The sequence below is a fragment of the Stylophora pistillata genome, chromosome 3 (genome assembly GCF_964205215.1).
Source record: "Stylophora pistillata chromosome 3, jaStyPist1.2, whole genome shotgun sequence".
In the NCBI taxonomy this organism is placed as follows: domain Eukaryota; kingdom Metazoa; phylum Cnidaria; class Anthozoa; order Scleractinia; family Pocilloporidae; genus Stylophora; species Stylophora pistillata.
Window position 1 is genome coordinate 17,783,247 of NC_142521.1, and position 14,262 is coordinate 17,797,508.

A 14,262-nucleotide genomic window follows, 5' to 3' on the forward strand; every position below is an offset into this window, starting at 1 on the left:
AATGGCTGCCGTATAAATATTCTTTTGTTGAAATTTAAATTAGCCCTTCTGGCCTCGCTTGAGATAATGTATTCTTTTGAATTTTGTACTGGAGTACGAGGCCAGTAGGGCTAATTTAAATTTAAACAAAAGAATATTAATCCGGCAGCCATTTATGAAAGTGGTCTATGGGATAAATTTTTTGTGGGCATCGGTTGAAATTCTACAATATCATTCCCATGCTGGCCTTCGCACTCTTTATCACCTACCTCTGTTAACGAACATGAGAAACAAGAGGAACGACGAAAATACCTTGAATGAATTGTCACCCTTTTCTTTGTAAAAATGGAAGTTCACTCCAGCATTACTGTATTGCAACCTGTACTTGGTCACCCACTGCTGGAGTCGGGGTGCATTCCTTCCCTGAGTTGCGACACCAGTCACAATGGTTAAGCTGAGAAGATCCACTTGAAGCCACTGTCTGGGATCTACTACACGTGTTGACCAGGCTCCTCTCTTTACTCCGGTCAATTTTAAATTCAGCCTGGCCCTTGATGTGGCATGATTGTCATCCCACTGTGTAGAGGCAGTTATTTGTGCATCCTTGATTGCTCCACTTTCCATTCCGAGAGGTGTACTGCACACTGAAATTAGCGAACGTGAATTTATTGAGCAAGATGACATTCGTCTCGTCAGAAGCTTGGAAAAAAAAGGAAAGATCTGGGTCCTGTTGAAAGAATCGAGTCCCAGGACCCCGCCTATCTCGCTCCAGGGAACTGTGTTGTGAGCTACGCCTTTTACTGATATGACAGTCCCGCACGCTGTTAGGATCAGCAATGTCGGAAGTGTCTTGTGAACGAGTGATTGATTAAGCGAGTGAATTTTCCTTCCATAATAAAACCTTTAAACATAACTTACGTCATACCATGTGTTAAAAAGTATGTAAAAGGCAGCCCTATTTCAATTTTTTATCGGCATTATAAGTTACAATTAAAACGTTACCTGTACAACCGTAGATCTCTATTCTCATCGCTATGTTTGTATGCCACGCTATGGGTAAGATCCTTATGTATCGTGCTGTGATTGGAGGGTTAAGGATGTTGTAAACAGCAGTTTCACTGTCGCCGTTTCCGGTGAATATCTAACCGAGAAAAACACAGAAAGAATTACGGAAAAATGATGCATAAAGCTCGCCGAAGATCAACAATGAAATAAAATACCTATTCGTTTGCCTTTTATGATATACTTAAATGATACACTCTAGTGGAGGCTAGAACGGCATAGGAAAATATTCGATTTTTAGAGAAGTTCTCAACTGGATCCTTGCCCTTGAGATCATTTGCTCTCACCGGGTAAGAAAGCTACTTTTCTTAACTTGATTCAAATTTGATGCAATTTTAGCGAGAAAATCAAAACCGCTTGGGTTGTTCTATTTATTTTTTTCTTAGGACTGCTTTGAGCCTGATTGCATATGCAAATAAACATTAATTAATAGAGCTCTAAAATTTCTAATTTGAATTTATGTCTGACTGAAGTTTTTAAACGATACCAATAATTCTTGAGGCAGGTCTGCTTGCGCATTGAATTAGTTGGCATTGCATACCTTTGGGTTGCCTCCACCAATTTCCATATAAGATTTGAAAGTGATTTCGTCAATACTGTACTCTAACTGAAAGGAAGTCACCCACTGGTCATAGCCATCCCTTCCTTGGGTCGCCACTCGTGTTACTCGAGTGTAACTACCAAGATCCACTTGAAGCCATTGATCACGGTCATTTGTAAGAGGAAGCCAACCGCCCTGTTTTATTCCACTTATCTTGGTATTCAGTCTGGCACGCTGTGGCCCATGATTATCATCCAGTTTAGATGATGCACTGATTTGACCATCGGAGATCAATCCATTCTCCATACCGACTGGTGAGATACAATCTAAAGGAGAAAACGCAAAAAATCCCCACTTTTTTACTTAGTGAGACTCTCAGCCTGGGTACATGATTTGTAGTTAGCTGTTTTTCATTGTAGAGTCATAGTTTTCGACAAAGTGCTGAAGACAGCTTTCCTTTCTTTCCCTGCTGTTTTTCTTAACTAAAATTTTTGGTGTTATTTATACACCACTTTCATAAATGGCTGCCGGATTAATATTCTTTTGTTTAAATTTAAATTAGCCCTACTGGCCTCGTTCTCCAGTACAAAATTCAAAAGAATATATTATCTCAAGCGAGGCCAGTAGGGCTAATTTAAATTTCAACAAAAGAATATTTATACGGCAGCCATTCATGAAAGTAGTCTATTTGTATGTGGATATACCTCTTTGTTTCAGGAACTTTGCTAATTCCTTTATTTTCAAGTGAAATAACTTAACAATTGTCACTTTTAGGCAGCCGTCCTATGAATTATTTTGTCGATGGCGGATTGTCTAAATCAGCTTATTTGCGTCGTTGAAGAATGTCGATGTTTCCTTCTTCTGGTGTAAACGACAATTTTACCGTCATTTAGTCCCCGTAGAAGTTAACAACAAATAGCCGTTAGAGATGTGAGTTAACACTTAAAGTAACCTTTTCGCTATCAAGTAATTTTGCTTTACAATACATGGCAAATACGAAGGAGAATTCGAATTAATATTTCTAAAAGGTTAACAGTTACAAACACACACAACAAGTTATAGAATCAATAAAGATGGGAAATTATTTTAGCCATATTGCCTCCTGCTTCTCCTCCGGATGAAAAACACCAGTAAGCAAGCCTAACACGAAAATGCTTTAAAAGCCAAGAATCGTTTTTGATCACCTGGACATCCAAAGAGCTCTATCCTCATGGATATATTTTTGTTCCACTGTGTTGGGAGTAGGCGGACGAAGCGTGCTTTGAGTGGCGGACGAAGTGTATTGTACACAACCTCGTCACGGTCTTGGTTTCCCTTTAACTCCTGAAAATCGTCATAAATGTTACAATCAATTAAGATCTGATTTCATGTCTGAATACCATAGAGGTTTTCCATAGGTGGAGAGAGCGTTTACTACAGATACTGAAGGGTTTGTTGATCTGATCGTGACGAGTTACTTTACTGTTTGTTTCTTTTGCCAGCTTTACTTTTAGAATTTCACTTAAAATAGCAGGTGATCATGAATAACTAATGAAATAAATACATCATTTTGTAGTGGCACATCAGCAGAGTGCTTCCGTGGTCTCCTATCCGCAGGTGGTTATGTCCTGTTCAAACTGTCGAGCAAGTATTAAATTTAAAGTAATTGCAGATGTATATTTTCACTGATGAAAATAGTTGTGTCCGTGATTAGAAGTTAGCTCAGTTGATTAAAGCTCTAAAATGAGGAAAAACGATACCGTGACCGAAGTGTCCCCAGTTTTTTGGTAGAACTTGAAAGTCACTCCATTATCACTGTACTGTAACTTGTATCTGGTCACCCATTCATCAGCTCCGTTCATCCCCTGGGTCGCCACTTGTGTCACTCGAGTATAACTACCAAAATCCACTTGAAGCCATTGGTTGGTATCATTTGTTGGGGTTGACCACCCTCCAGCTTTGTTTCCCTTGGCCTGAAAATGCAACCTGCCCTGCACTGCGGAGTGATTTCCATCCAATTGCGAGGAGGCGGTGATTTGCACATCAGATATTGACCTACTTTCCATGCCAAGAGGGACTGCGCATTCTGCAATGTATTTGTATTTACGAATATTTAGACAGGGTAGCCCAGTTCAGCAAATAGCTGGTTTTAATGGGACCCTGTGAAAACACCCACCCATCCCACGCCAGGGGAGGACATCCACCACACAGTAATCTCATGCATGAGAAATTAACGTCTCCTACCCCTCCTAACCCTGCAGGAGACGGGGCCAACGGTTTATTTGTCCTTATCCGAGAAGACCAGAATATCTATCCATTTCTTGATATTATAGAAAGGTAGTAAATTCTCCTCAGTTATTTTAAGACCATGAGTATTTGTCCGGCCGGGGCTCGAACCCTCGACCTCCCGCACAACATAATCATCTGCAATAAGTGAGTTTTGATATTATTCTTTCAGTTATTAGAAAAGAAGCTTCTAATTATGAAACTACAATCCAGCTTCCAGGGCCCAGTTGTCAAAAGGGTGGATAACGCTATCCAGCGGAGAAATCGCTCTCCGGTAGATAAGTGTTAACAAAACGCACCGCGCGCTTTATCCACTGGACAGAGACTTGTTCAGCGGTTAACAATATCCACCCTTCAAACAACTGGGGGAACTACAAAGACCGAAATTTCTATATCCCGCCTACAGTAAGATAAAAAAAAGGTAATACACGTTTTAATACTTTGTAAGAATATGTCCTAACTCGCTGGAGGATTTTTCAAAGTTAGGCACAATTTTCATGATCACATCACGCGATCATTGTTACAAATACGTGCATCCACAGAAAATTGCTGTGACAGGTAAAGGATACTAAAATTGAAGGAACCTTTCTTTAGTGAGGAAAAAGGCAATTTTAATCCATTCTTTCCAGACAAATAATCAAGATGTCAAGTATTTGTTCATTACACTAGAAATAAATTTTAAAGGTGCAAAAATGGATGTTTAATAACTGACTTGATGGTATTTGGTGTTAATGAGCACGAGTAAATTTTTCAAAGAAAACAAAATTTGCATTTGTTTTACAACTTTCCACTCGTGTAACATAAAAAATGCAATCATTTCTAGGCAATCAGACGAGTGAAACTTTTTTAATTTGTCTCAAAGGCGCCTGACGTATAGTAAAATCCAACCTATGAAAGGAGATTTTAGGGCTGCATTGATCGCACTAAACTCGTGGAAAATAAAATAAAGGATATACTTGATCGCGCTTGGACACAAATTTTGTTTTGGAGTGTTGATATTATCTCCTGCGTGTTGGCGAAACGAATGGTTATAAGATTTAATCACCAAGACACGCGTTAAGGATATCCCCTCTAATCATTGAGATATCTGTCATAAAAATAAATATGTATGGACACGCGGTACACGAGCGGAATACGGGGAGGAGCTCTTGTCAAGGGTGACGTGGGATGCCTGTGGCAGCCCGAGTGACATACCACGTTTTGAATTGCTCGGTGATGATGGTATTTGGTGTTAATGAGCACGAGTAAATTTTTCAAAGAAAACAAAATTTGCATTTGTTTTACAACTTTCCACTCGTGTAACATAAAAAATGCAATCATTTCTAGGCAATCAGACGAGTGAAACTTTTTCAGTTACATTATTATACATGTGACAATTATGAAATACAAACGTTTTAACAGGGTCTCTTCTCGTTAAGCCTCAAATTTGTTGAGAGTTCTCCCTCCCCATAAGAAAGATCTATTTCCTACAACATATCCTAAATAAAATGATATTTGGGCAATACCTAGACAACCATATATCTCGGTTCGCATTCCTATTCGATAATTCCAGAGTAAAGGTTTGAATCGAATGTAACGGGCTGTGATTGGTTGCCTCAGTTTGTTGTACACAACTGACCAGACGGCTCGATTTCCACCAAGCACCTGTGAAATAAAGTATGATGTTACCTAAGAGACCTCAATCGACTTTTGCATTTCTTAGGACTATTGATAACATAAAGACTTAACTCTTACTGGGTTCCCTACTAGTAGAAGAAAAATAGAAAGAACAGAAGAAAAGTGCTCTCTTTCCTACTAAAGCGAAGCATGCATGCACCCATAACTGCCGTGACGACTGCGTAAGTGACTACGAAAATTAAAAGGTTTCTTCATGGCATGACGCCAGAGGTAATAACATAGTTATAAACTTCTCTCAGGAAACCCAGCTCAGACTGCAACAATAACATGAGGATGCAAATACGTTTTGTAAAGTGAGATATGAACGTTTCAAATTTGATTTGATGTTACTTTCTGTGTATACCTTAGGAAGAGTTTCTCCAGGTTCCTTGTAAAAATGAAAGGTTACTCCATCATCGCTGTATTGTAGATGGTAACTGGCTGTCCAGCTTTTCTGCCAGCCTTGTAAGTTCACTCCTTGAGTTGCAACAGCTGTCACAGTTGAGTAAGTTCCAAGATCGACCTGAAGCCATTGTTTAGGATCAACTGCCCTAGCCACCCATCCGCCCAACTTCAACCGTGCAGATTTCGCAGGACTGTTATTATTCCATTGGGTGGAGGCTGTGATTTGGGCGTCGGTGATAACCTGACTTTCCATGCCAAGTGGTGAAGAACAACCTGAATGGGTTTAATTGGAAAAGAAACAAAAAAGTGCTTGACTGTCACTTTCAAAACGAGAACGCTTCACTAAAATCTTCAGTATCGATGGAGATAAGTCGGGCTTAAGTTTTAGAGGCATTTCTTGCATCATCAAAGATCACACGTTAGTGCTAAAAATTATGAAGAATCAGCACTCTAAACTCCTTCAAAAACTTGCATTCCCCTTTGCAAAAGATGTATATTTTAAGCGAGATTAAAATGAGATACTAAGGTTCTCTTCTCTCATTTTGAGATGAGAATAATTTGGAAGAAACTTGAAAGGAGGTTTAACGTGAATTCGGACATTTTTGCTCTAAGGAGGTTTTCTCTTCTTGATCAGTTTTGCAAAAAAATTCCTCTAAGTGCGTTTTTTTCTCTTTCCCTGCCTCTTTCCTTTATTCGCTGTTTGTTTGCATAGTAAATTTCCCTCTCTAGGTCCGAAAGTGTTCCACACCTATCTTATTGTCTCCCAAAAGCTCTTTCTTTTACAATTTTAAGCGCAGTTTTTTTCTAACTAAAAGACCATAAAAATTAACGGTAAAAAACTACGACGTTTCGAAGTCTGCATGACCTCATTATCAAGTAAAATGTTAAAACTGATGTAAAATTGTAGCTCAGAGATTATATACAAATAAAATGTGATAACTTCATTAGAATAATGAGCGTTCATTGTTATTGGTGTTTAGCATGTCAGATCGTGCAGTATATGTTTAAATAAATACTTTTGCACGTATTGAGTCAGACTGCGTGTTTAGCTTTGGTTTTTGTTCGCGAATGAATAACATTTCGTGAATTAGGCAGTCCATTTTCCCGCGGCATTTCTTGAGAACGGAAAACATTTTCTCTAGGCTAGTGGACGCTACACTGTGGGCTTCTTTCAGATGCTTGCCAATGACTGAGGCTTTATGTTCTTCTATGCGTTGATGAAGATGGCGTGTGGTATAACCGATATAATCCGCATCGCACGAATCACATTTAAAAGTGTAAACAACGCATTGGTGGTTAATTAAAGCGGGCTTCTCTTCTTGTATCTTGAGCTTTCCCTCGATCTTACGACTCGTGACTCGTAGGTCAGTTCCGATTTTCCGGCCAAGATCTTTCAGCTGATGTCTTACTGTGTCGGCCGATTTTTGGTCTTTAAATGGTAAAGTTATTCTGACAGGTTTTTGTGTAGCCGCGTCAAGTTCAGTTGGGGTTTCGTGACGGCTTTGGATCGTAGAACTCGTGTACCAGGCGATAGCTGAGTTGATGAGTTTCACTGGGTACTTAAGCTTAGTAAACATCCGCTTGAGATGCTGGCATTCCTTCGTAAAAGATTCTTTCGTTGATGACAGGCGGTAAGCTCGGTTCAGCATTGTATTCAGCAGAGATCTTTTGTAACGCTGATCGACATGGCTCTGGTAATGTAAGAGCAGTCCTGTATCAGTTGGTTTATGATATACGCTTGTTGTCGGGTGGCAACCGTTTTTCTCAATCATCATACCGAGGAATGGAAGCTTGTTGTTTTCAGCAATTTCCATTGTGAACTGTATGGCAGGATGGCATTCGTTCAATGTTGAAAGGAAAGCTGTTGCGGCTTGAATATTTGGCATCGTGGCTAATGTGTCATCGACGTACCTTTTGTAGAAACTTGGTAACTTGTTGTTGCGATCCAGTTGTTCTTCAATGGAGCACAGGAAAGCGTTTGCCATAAGGGGTCCCAGGGGCGAGCCGTTCTCAAGAAATGCCGCGGGAAAATGGACTGCCTAATTCACGAAATGTTATTCATTCGCGAACAAAAACCAAAGCTAAACACGCAGTCTGACTCAATACGTGCAAAAGTATTTATTTAAACATATACTGCACGATCTGACATGCTAAACACCAATAACAATGAACGCTCATTATTCTAATGAAGTTATCACATTTTATTTGTATATAATCTCTGAGCTACAATTTTACATCAGTTTTAACATTTTACTTGATAATGAGGTCATGCAGACTTCGAAACGTCGTAGTTTTTTACCGTTAATTTTTATTATCAAATGTATTTCTAAACATTCTCTGATTAAAAGACCATAATTTCATAAAATACCTCGACACCCATAAAGCTCCATTCTGAGTGATATATGGTTGTGCCACGTGGCTGGCCATAACCTGATGTAACGAGCTGTGATTGGTGAAATCAACTTGTTGTATACAACTGTATTACTGTCTTGATTGGCGTGGAGTATCTAATAGTTAAAACCAAAACTAACTGCGGTCAAACAGATACCTCACCCCCTCACAACGGTGAATATACACAAACTCTGAAAAGACTGATAAATTAAAACGAGTGAGAGTTAGTCCTATGCATACATCGTAATTGTGGAGGTTTATCAGATTACCACGAGAGCTCAAAGACTCGTCATGCTGCCACCAACTTTTTGCCAAACAAAAATGGAGGTAATCTTCAAAAACGAGTTTATCTTTTCGCATCTTTAGATTTTAAAGAAGTCATCCAATTCCGCCCCAGACACAATAGTGTTAACACATGTTGACGTTTACTTTGTGTTAATTTATCGATGCAATGCTAGAAAAGTCAAAAGACGTTAAATTAGTGGGTCATTGTACATGTGACGGAGTTCCAAGGGAATATTTTCTCCTTTATGACCTCTCGGAAAGAGAGTTGTAAGGGAAATTCATTCAGAGAAGGTTTCAGACAGAATAAATTTGTTAAATGATAATCCAAAGAGATGTTACCTTCGCTGACATTTTCCCAGGCTCTTTGTATAACTGGAAGATCACTCCGTCAAAACTAAACTGTAATGTGAAAGTTGTTATCCACTGTTGCAATTTTGTTGAATTCCTCCCCTGAGTCGCCACAGCTGTCACCGTGGTGTAACTGCCAAGATCCACCTGAAGCCATTGGTTACGATCATTTACAAGGGACGACCATCCCCCTTGCTTGCTGCCCTGTTCAATGAAGTTCAGTCTCGCCTGCCTTGGTGTGCTGTTGTTATTCATTCGCGAAGAAGCAGTTATTTGGGCATCAGAAATCACGCCACTCTCCATTCCAAGGTCTCCTACCAATTTAACAAACAGAAGAGGTCAAGCAGCATGTACATCTGATTTTTAGCATCAAATTCTGATCAACAACCCTGTCTTTGAAAGCAAAATGACATTTACGACCCTTTCATTGACAAAGTCTTAGCGGAGCCACATAATTCTTCACATATTTTAGGTAGCTTTGATCTCTACTTCGCCTTTAACATTATAGGACAGGTCTTGATTAGATTAACTCATCGATACTAGGGGTTATTGCTTGATCGAGTTTCGTTCTCGTATCAATATGTTTTGGAAGATAAATCTCCAACTTTCAAATTGTGCACAGTAATTTTTGTAATACTGTCAATCAACAGACTCTTACCAGAACACTTAACTGCACTATAAGAGGCTTGGAATCCATAGAAAGAACCATTCTTATCTGATTTGAATATTACAAAAAGGCTGTTTGACGAGGAATAAATTCCATTCCTGGGGGGAGGCTGACCACCATAGAACACTCCTAACACCACCCCTGTTTGGTTATCGTACACATAAACAGCATCCGTGTTGTTTTCAGATTGTAGACTGAAGCTCGTGATCATCAAAGCCACTTGAAAAGATGCATGCACTATGATTTTCCACGTGCAGTATTGCTCATCTGGATATCTTTCTGGATAGCTAGGTGAGTAAATAATGCCTTTTTGTCCTTGTAAAGTTAGGTTTTGACATTTGTAGCCTCCTGCAAGTTAGACAAAGTTATTTTGCCTATGATTAAGACGAGGGGCACAAAAAGATTGTCACAAGTTTCCTCAACTGCGTGTGGTTTTGTCCATTCTAGCAGCTAATGAAAATTGTTCTGTCTCACCTTTTTGCTCCTCTCTCAATCAATACTCACCCAGTTTAAGTAAGAGCGCTGATTTTAACTAACACGCCTTTTTTTTAATCCCAGTCGATCAAGTAAGAAACTCAAATATCATACTCGTTTCCCTGAAATATGTACATAGTGAAAAGCAAAGTAAAGTCTGTTTACGAGCCTAGTGGACAATTAGGCCGGTGCTTAACTCCGGTTTCTGTAGCATGAAGCGACTAAGAGTATTTCTACTCCCCCCTGGATGGGATGCTAGTCCATCGCAGTGTTATCCCCCAAAATTAAATTGCCGGTACCCATTTATACACCTGGGTGGAGAGAGGCACTGTAAGAGTAAAGTGTCTTGCCTAAGAACACAACACAATGTCCCGGCCGTGGCTCGAACCCGGACCACTCGATCCGGAGTCGAGCGCACTAACCATGAGGCCACCGCGCCTCCACGAAATATGTACATGGGTATCTTGTAATAAGATAGAATGGCGAAGATATCTCAAAGATTTACTTGATACATTATAAGTGCAATGAGCTATACTGAGTTGACATACTTGATGAGAGGGAAATCTTCGGAGTTATTTCACTGGGCCCACGATGTCTCGGTTTCCACTGTTGTATCTTCTGTTGTTTCATCCAGGCTGGTTGTACTGTGCCCGCGTATCCAGCAAAGGCAAAGGAGGACCGCATGCTTCCTAAGACAGGATCCCGAGCCCCCAGTCTCTTAAGAGCGCTGACCGCTGATGAAGCATATCTCGAACCTTCGTCTTGAACGCCGACCAAAACGATTTTGCTTAAACGAGGAAAAAAGGTTTGAAAAGGAAAGGAAAAACAGCAATAAAAGATAGTAGTTAAGGTTTGAAAGGTGGGACAAAAAGGTCAGCTGTTTGTTTTGACGTTATCTGCGTTCAGTTACTGAAGAGACACGGCAACATGGAATCTGTTTGTTACATAGTTGAGCATCATTTTAAAGGTATGACTGGGTTAAGCTAAGTGAAAGAACTGTACGGTTAAAAACTTGAGATAAAATTACATACTTTCCTTTAATGCTGTTGAGGTAGTCCCTCAGGTTATTACCGGCAGAACTATCCCTATAGGTGTCGAATACTTTTGAATCAAGAATAACACCTGAATAGAAAGAAAAAAAATTATAAAAACCCATGTCTAGTTTGAGAACCGGCAATTGTACCCGAATCAAATCAAGAAAGTGCAAAGGTCTTGGACAAAAATTGGACTCAGCCTGTTAGAGACTCATTCAAGCCGAGGAAGTAAAGCGAAGATTCAATTGTAACTGATCGAGGGAACGCATATTGTCTCAGAAGTCTCTTCGTGGATCTTTCGACAATATTTACACTTTGGCCTATAATTCTAACAAGAAATAATGAGTTCCTAAGAAGCTCCCAAAGCTATTCAGATCGTGCGTGAATCAAGAGTAACCATATAGTTAACATTTTTCAGGAGCTCTTTGCTTGTCATTCTTATCGAGCATTCACTATTAAAAAATTAAGATTTAGAAGTTAAATGATCACAAGGGTTCACATACCTGTTGCACCATCCACAACGACAATGTTATGCCCTCTGCCGTGACGAGAGTAATCCTTGCCGTTCACCTTGATATACGCAATTCCACCTGTGTTTGGTGTCTTTCCTCTATCATCAAAACCTTCGCTTCTAATGTAAACTTCTATAGTGGGAGCTGCAACAAAAGCTACAACAGACCGAACAGTCAGTTTAGTCACAACGGCCAATCAAAATATAGGAAAATATTACAATGAGAATCCAGAGTGGACACATGTACTCGTAGACTGCCAATTGCGCGGGAGAAACACGACCAACGATGACACGGTTGGTTTTATCATTCTGTGATCTGATTAGTTGAGAGACTGGGGTTCGAGCAAAAGCAAAGCGATCTTGAATTGCTATCAACGCTCAAATGAAAATGGCTTCATCTCATGAAGCAACAATAGCAAGTAGCGAAAAATGGCCATTTCATCACTCTTCAATGTAGTGAAACACATTCTCAATTCTAAGTCTTACATGTTGACGGTCATCTGTTTACTTAGTAAACTCAGTGATTATGCCAGGGGTAAAAAGGAACTTCTAAGAAGCAAAGTGTCTTTTAACACAAACTCGAATGTCCAATTTTCTAAAAACCCTTACCACCTGTGTAGTTGCGACCCAATGTGATAAGAACAGGAGTAAGAAATGGTAAGACTAATACGAAAACTTGGGCTGGTCTCTCATATACCGGGTTCTGAAATAACTAATAATTAACAGATGGTTGTACCAGAAGGGTAAAGTGAATCGGTACAGAGGCTCAGTGAACAGTAAGCTCAGAGGACCAGAGGAACGGTGGGCACAGCGGACCAGTAACTAAAGAGGACCAGAGGAACAGTAGGAATAGTGGAGCAGTGGGTACAAATGACCAGTGGAACAGAAGGTACAGAAGACCAGAGGAACAGTGGGCAGAGATGACCAATGGAATAGTGGGCACAGACGACCAGTGGGTACAAAGGACCAGAGGAACAGTGGGTACAGAGGACCAGGGGAACAGTGGGCACAGAGGGCTAGTGGAACAGTGGGCACAGTGAACTCTGAGGACCAGTGGAACAGTGGGCATAGTGGGCTCTGAGGACCAGTGGAACAGTGGGTACAAAGGACCAGGGGAACAGTGGGTACAGAGGACCAGTGGGAACAGAGGGTAAGTAGGCACAGAGGACCAGAGGAACAGTGGGAACAGAGGAATAGTGGGCACAAAAGACCAGAGGAACAGTGGGTACAGAGGACCAGCAGGCACAGAGGACCAGAGGAACAGTGGGTACCGATGACCAACGTAGTTCGTTTTCGTACTACGAAAACAAAGACCGGGGGTTTTCGTTTTCGTACTACGAAAACGAAGACCCTGCGTTAGGCAAAAGAATTGCCTATTTTTTAACGAGAATTTTCCAGCAGAGAAAGCTTAACGACCGTCAGAATCTATTTTAGCTACGAAATACAGTAGAAATCGATTATTTATTGACAGAGCCCAAGAGTCATTTTTCCTGTAAAGAACGCTTTCTCTGTTATTCTGTCACGCAATGCTAAATATAAATCAAAGACAGCTGGCGATGGAATTCTGCCTGCTGTTCCAGAATAATAATATGTGTGGTAAGTTTACCCGAGGAAACCCTCAAGAATATGAACATCAAATTGGCTCGCATAGCGAAACAGAACAGACAAGACGGGCCGTATAATAATACGGGCAGTATGATAATACGGGCAGTATAATAATACGGACAGTATAATAATACGAGCAGTATAATGGGAAGAAACGCGTGAAGTGTAATGTACTAAGCGTTGTTGCTGTTTAATGTCTGTTTAACTTGTAATTTCTACGGTTCTCTGTTTACAGGGTCTTCGTTTTCGTACTACGAAAACGAAGACCGGGTCTTAGGTCTTCGTTTTCGAGGGTCTTCGTTTTCGTAACACCCCTCTTGTTCCTGCCTCGTGCCAATAATAACTCTGCAAAGCATCAACAATGAAGATAGGTCGAGGGGGGTCTTTTAAAGGTTATTTGATCCACGCTTTTACACAAGACCTAACAGGAAAATCTATGGACGCGTTTGGACTTGGCCAGAAGCCAGCGTTACTCAGATTCCGTTTATGCACTCAAAAAGCGCTTAGCCGTAAGGTTTTCACCATACCGTTAGATCTACGCTTCTCTTTCTGCTATAGTCTAGCACAGAACAGTAAGTTTCCTTCTTCAAACACCGGGGTATGAAACTGTTTTGCAGAGGAAAAATGATGGAGCTAAGGGGTATCCCAGAGAGCTTGGGATGTTACACAATTTGTCACGGTGCAATAAAACTCTTACGCTAAGTTTGTTTTCGAACCGCAATGGAAACACATATTGATGCGATGCAGTCTATTTGTTTTTTGAATCTTGAGGAAGGGAGACGAAGTTCAGTTTTTCAGCTGAAGAATCGGTTGCAAGAGATAGGGGACTAGGTCGTATGTTACAAACATTATTCCACGAGAAAGGTACTCGATCTCGATTGACAGTCTTCATTGACTCTTCTAAACCCTTACCTGACGATACAAAACTGGTGAGCAGATTGATCAGGCATAAAGCTTTCCACAACGACATCCTGGATTCCTCATTGAAGATGTTGCTACGCAAGCGATAAGGAAATTGGAAATGAAACTTTGGTACCCA

The 14,262-nt window shown here is 40.4% G+C and overlaps 1 protein-coding gene across 3 annotated transcripts in view; it reads right to left on the bottom strand.

Annotated features, from left to right (window-relative positions):
- LOC148734840 (uncharacterized) overlaps window positions 1–14,262 on the bottom strand; it is a 32,486-nt gene extending 18,224 nt beyond the window's left edge. For all 3 annotated transcript variants that reach the window (XM_088754017.1, XM_088754018.1, XM_088754016.1), the window contains exons 1-14: window positions 14,136–14,262; window positions 11,611–11,775; window positions 11,105–11,195; window positions 10,622–10,860; window positions 9,591–9,947; window positions 8,924–9,246; window positions 8,277–8,415; window positions 5,868–6,181; window positions 5,353–5,491; window positions 3,322–3,647; window positions 2,767–2,905; window positions 1,583–1,908; window positions 982–1,120; window positions 292–623 (exon numbers count right to left, since the gene is read on the bottom strand). In XM_088754017.1, the coding sequence (XP_088610143.1) occupies window positions 292–623; window positions 982–1,120; window positions 1,583–1,908; window positions 2,767–2,905; window positions 3,322–3,647; window positions 5,353–5,491; window positions 5,868–6,181; window positions 8,277–8,415; window positions 8,924–9,246; window positions 9,591–9,947; window positions 10,622–10,860; window positions 11,105–11,195; window positions 11,611–11,775; window positions 14,136–14,193 (3,087 nt within the window). In that variant the 5' untranslated portion in view covers window positions 14,194–14,262. The remainder of the gene's footprint in view (window positions 1–291; window positions 624–981; window positions 1,121–1,582; window positions 1,909–2,766; window positions 2,906–3,321; window positions 3,648–5,352; window positions 5,492–5,867; window positions 6,182–8,276; window positions 8,416–8,923; window positions 9,247–9,590; window positions 9,948–10,621; window positions 10,861–11,104; window positions 11,196–11,610; window positions 11,776–14,135) is intronic.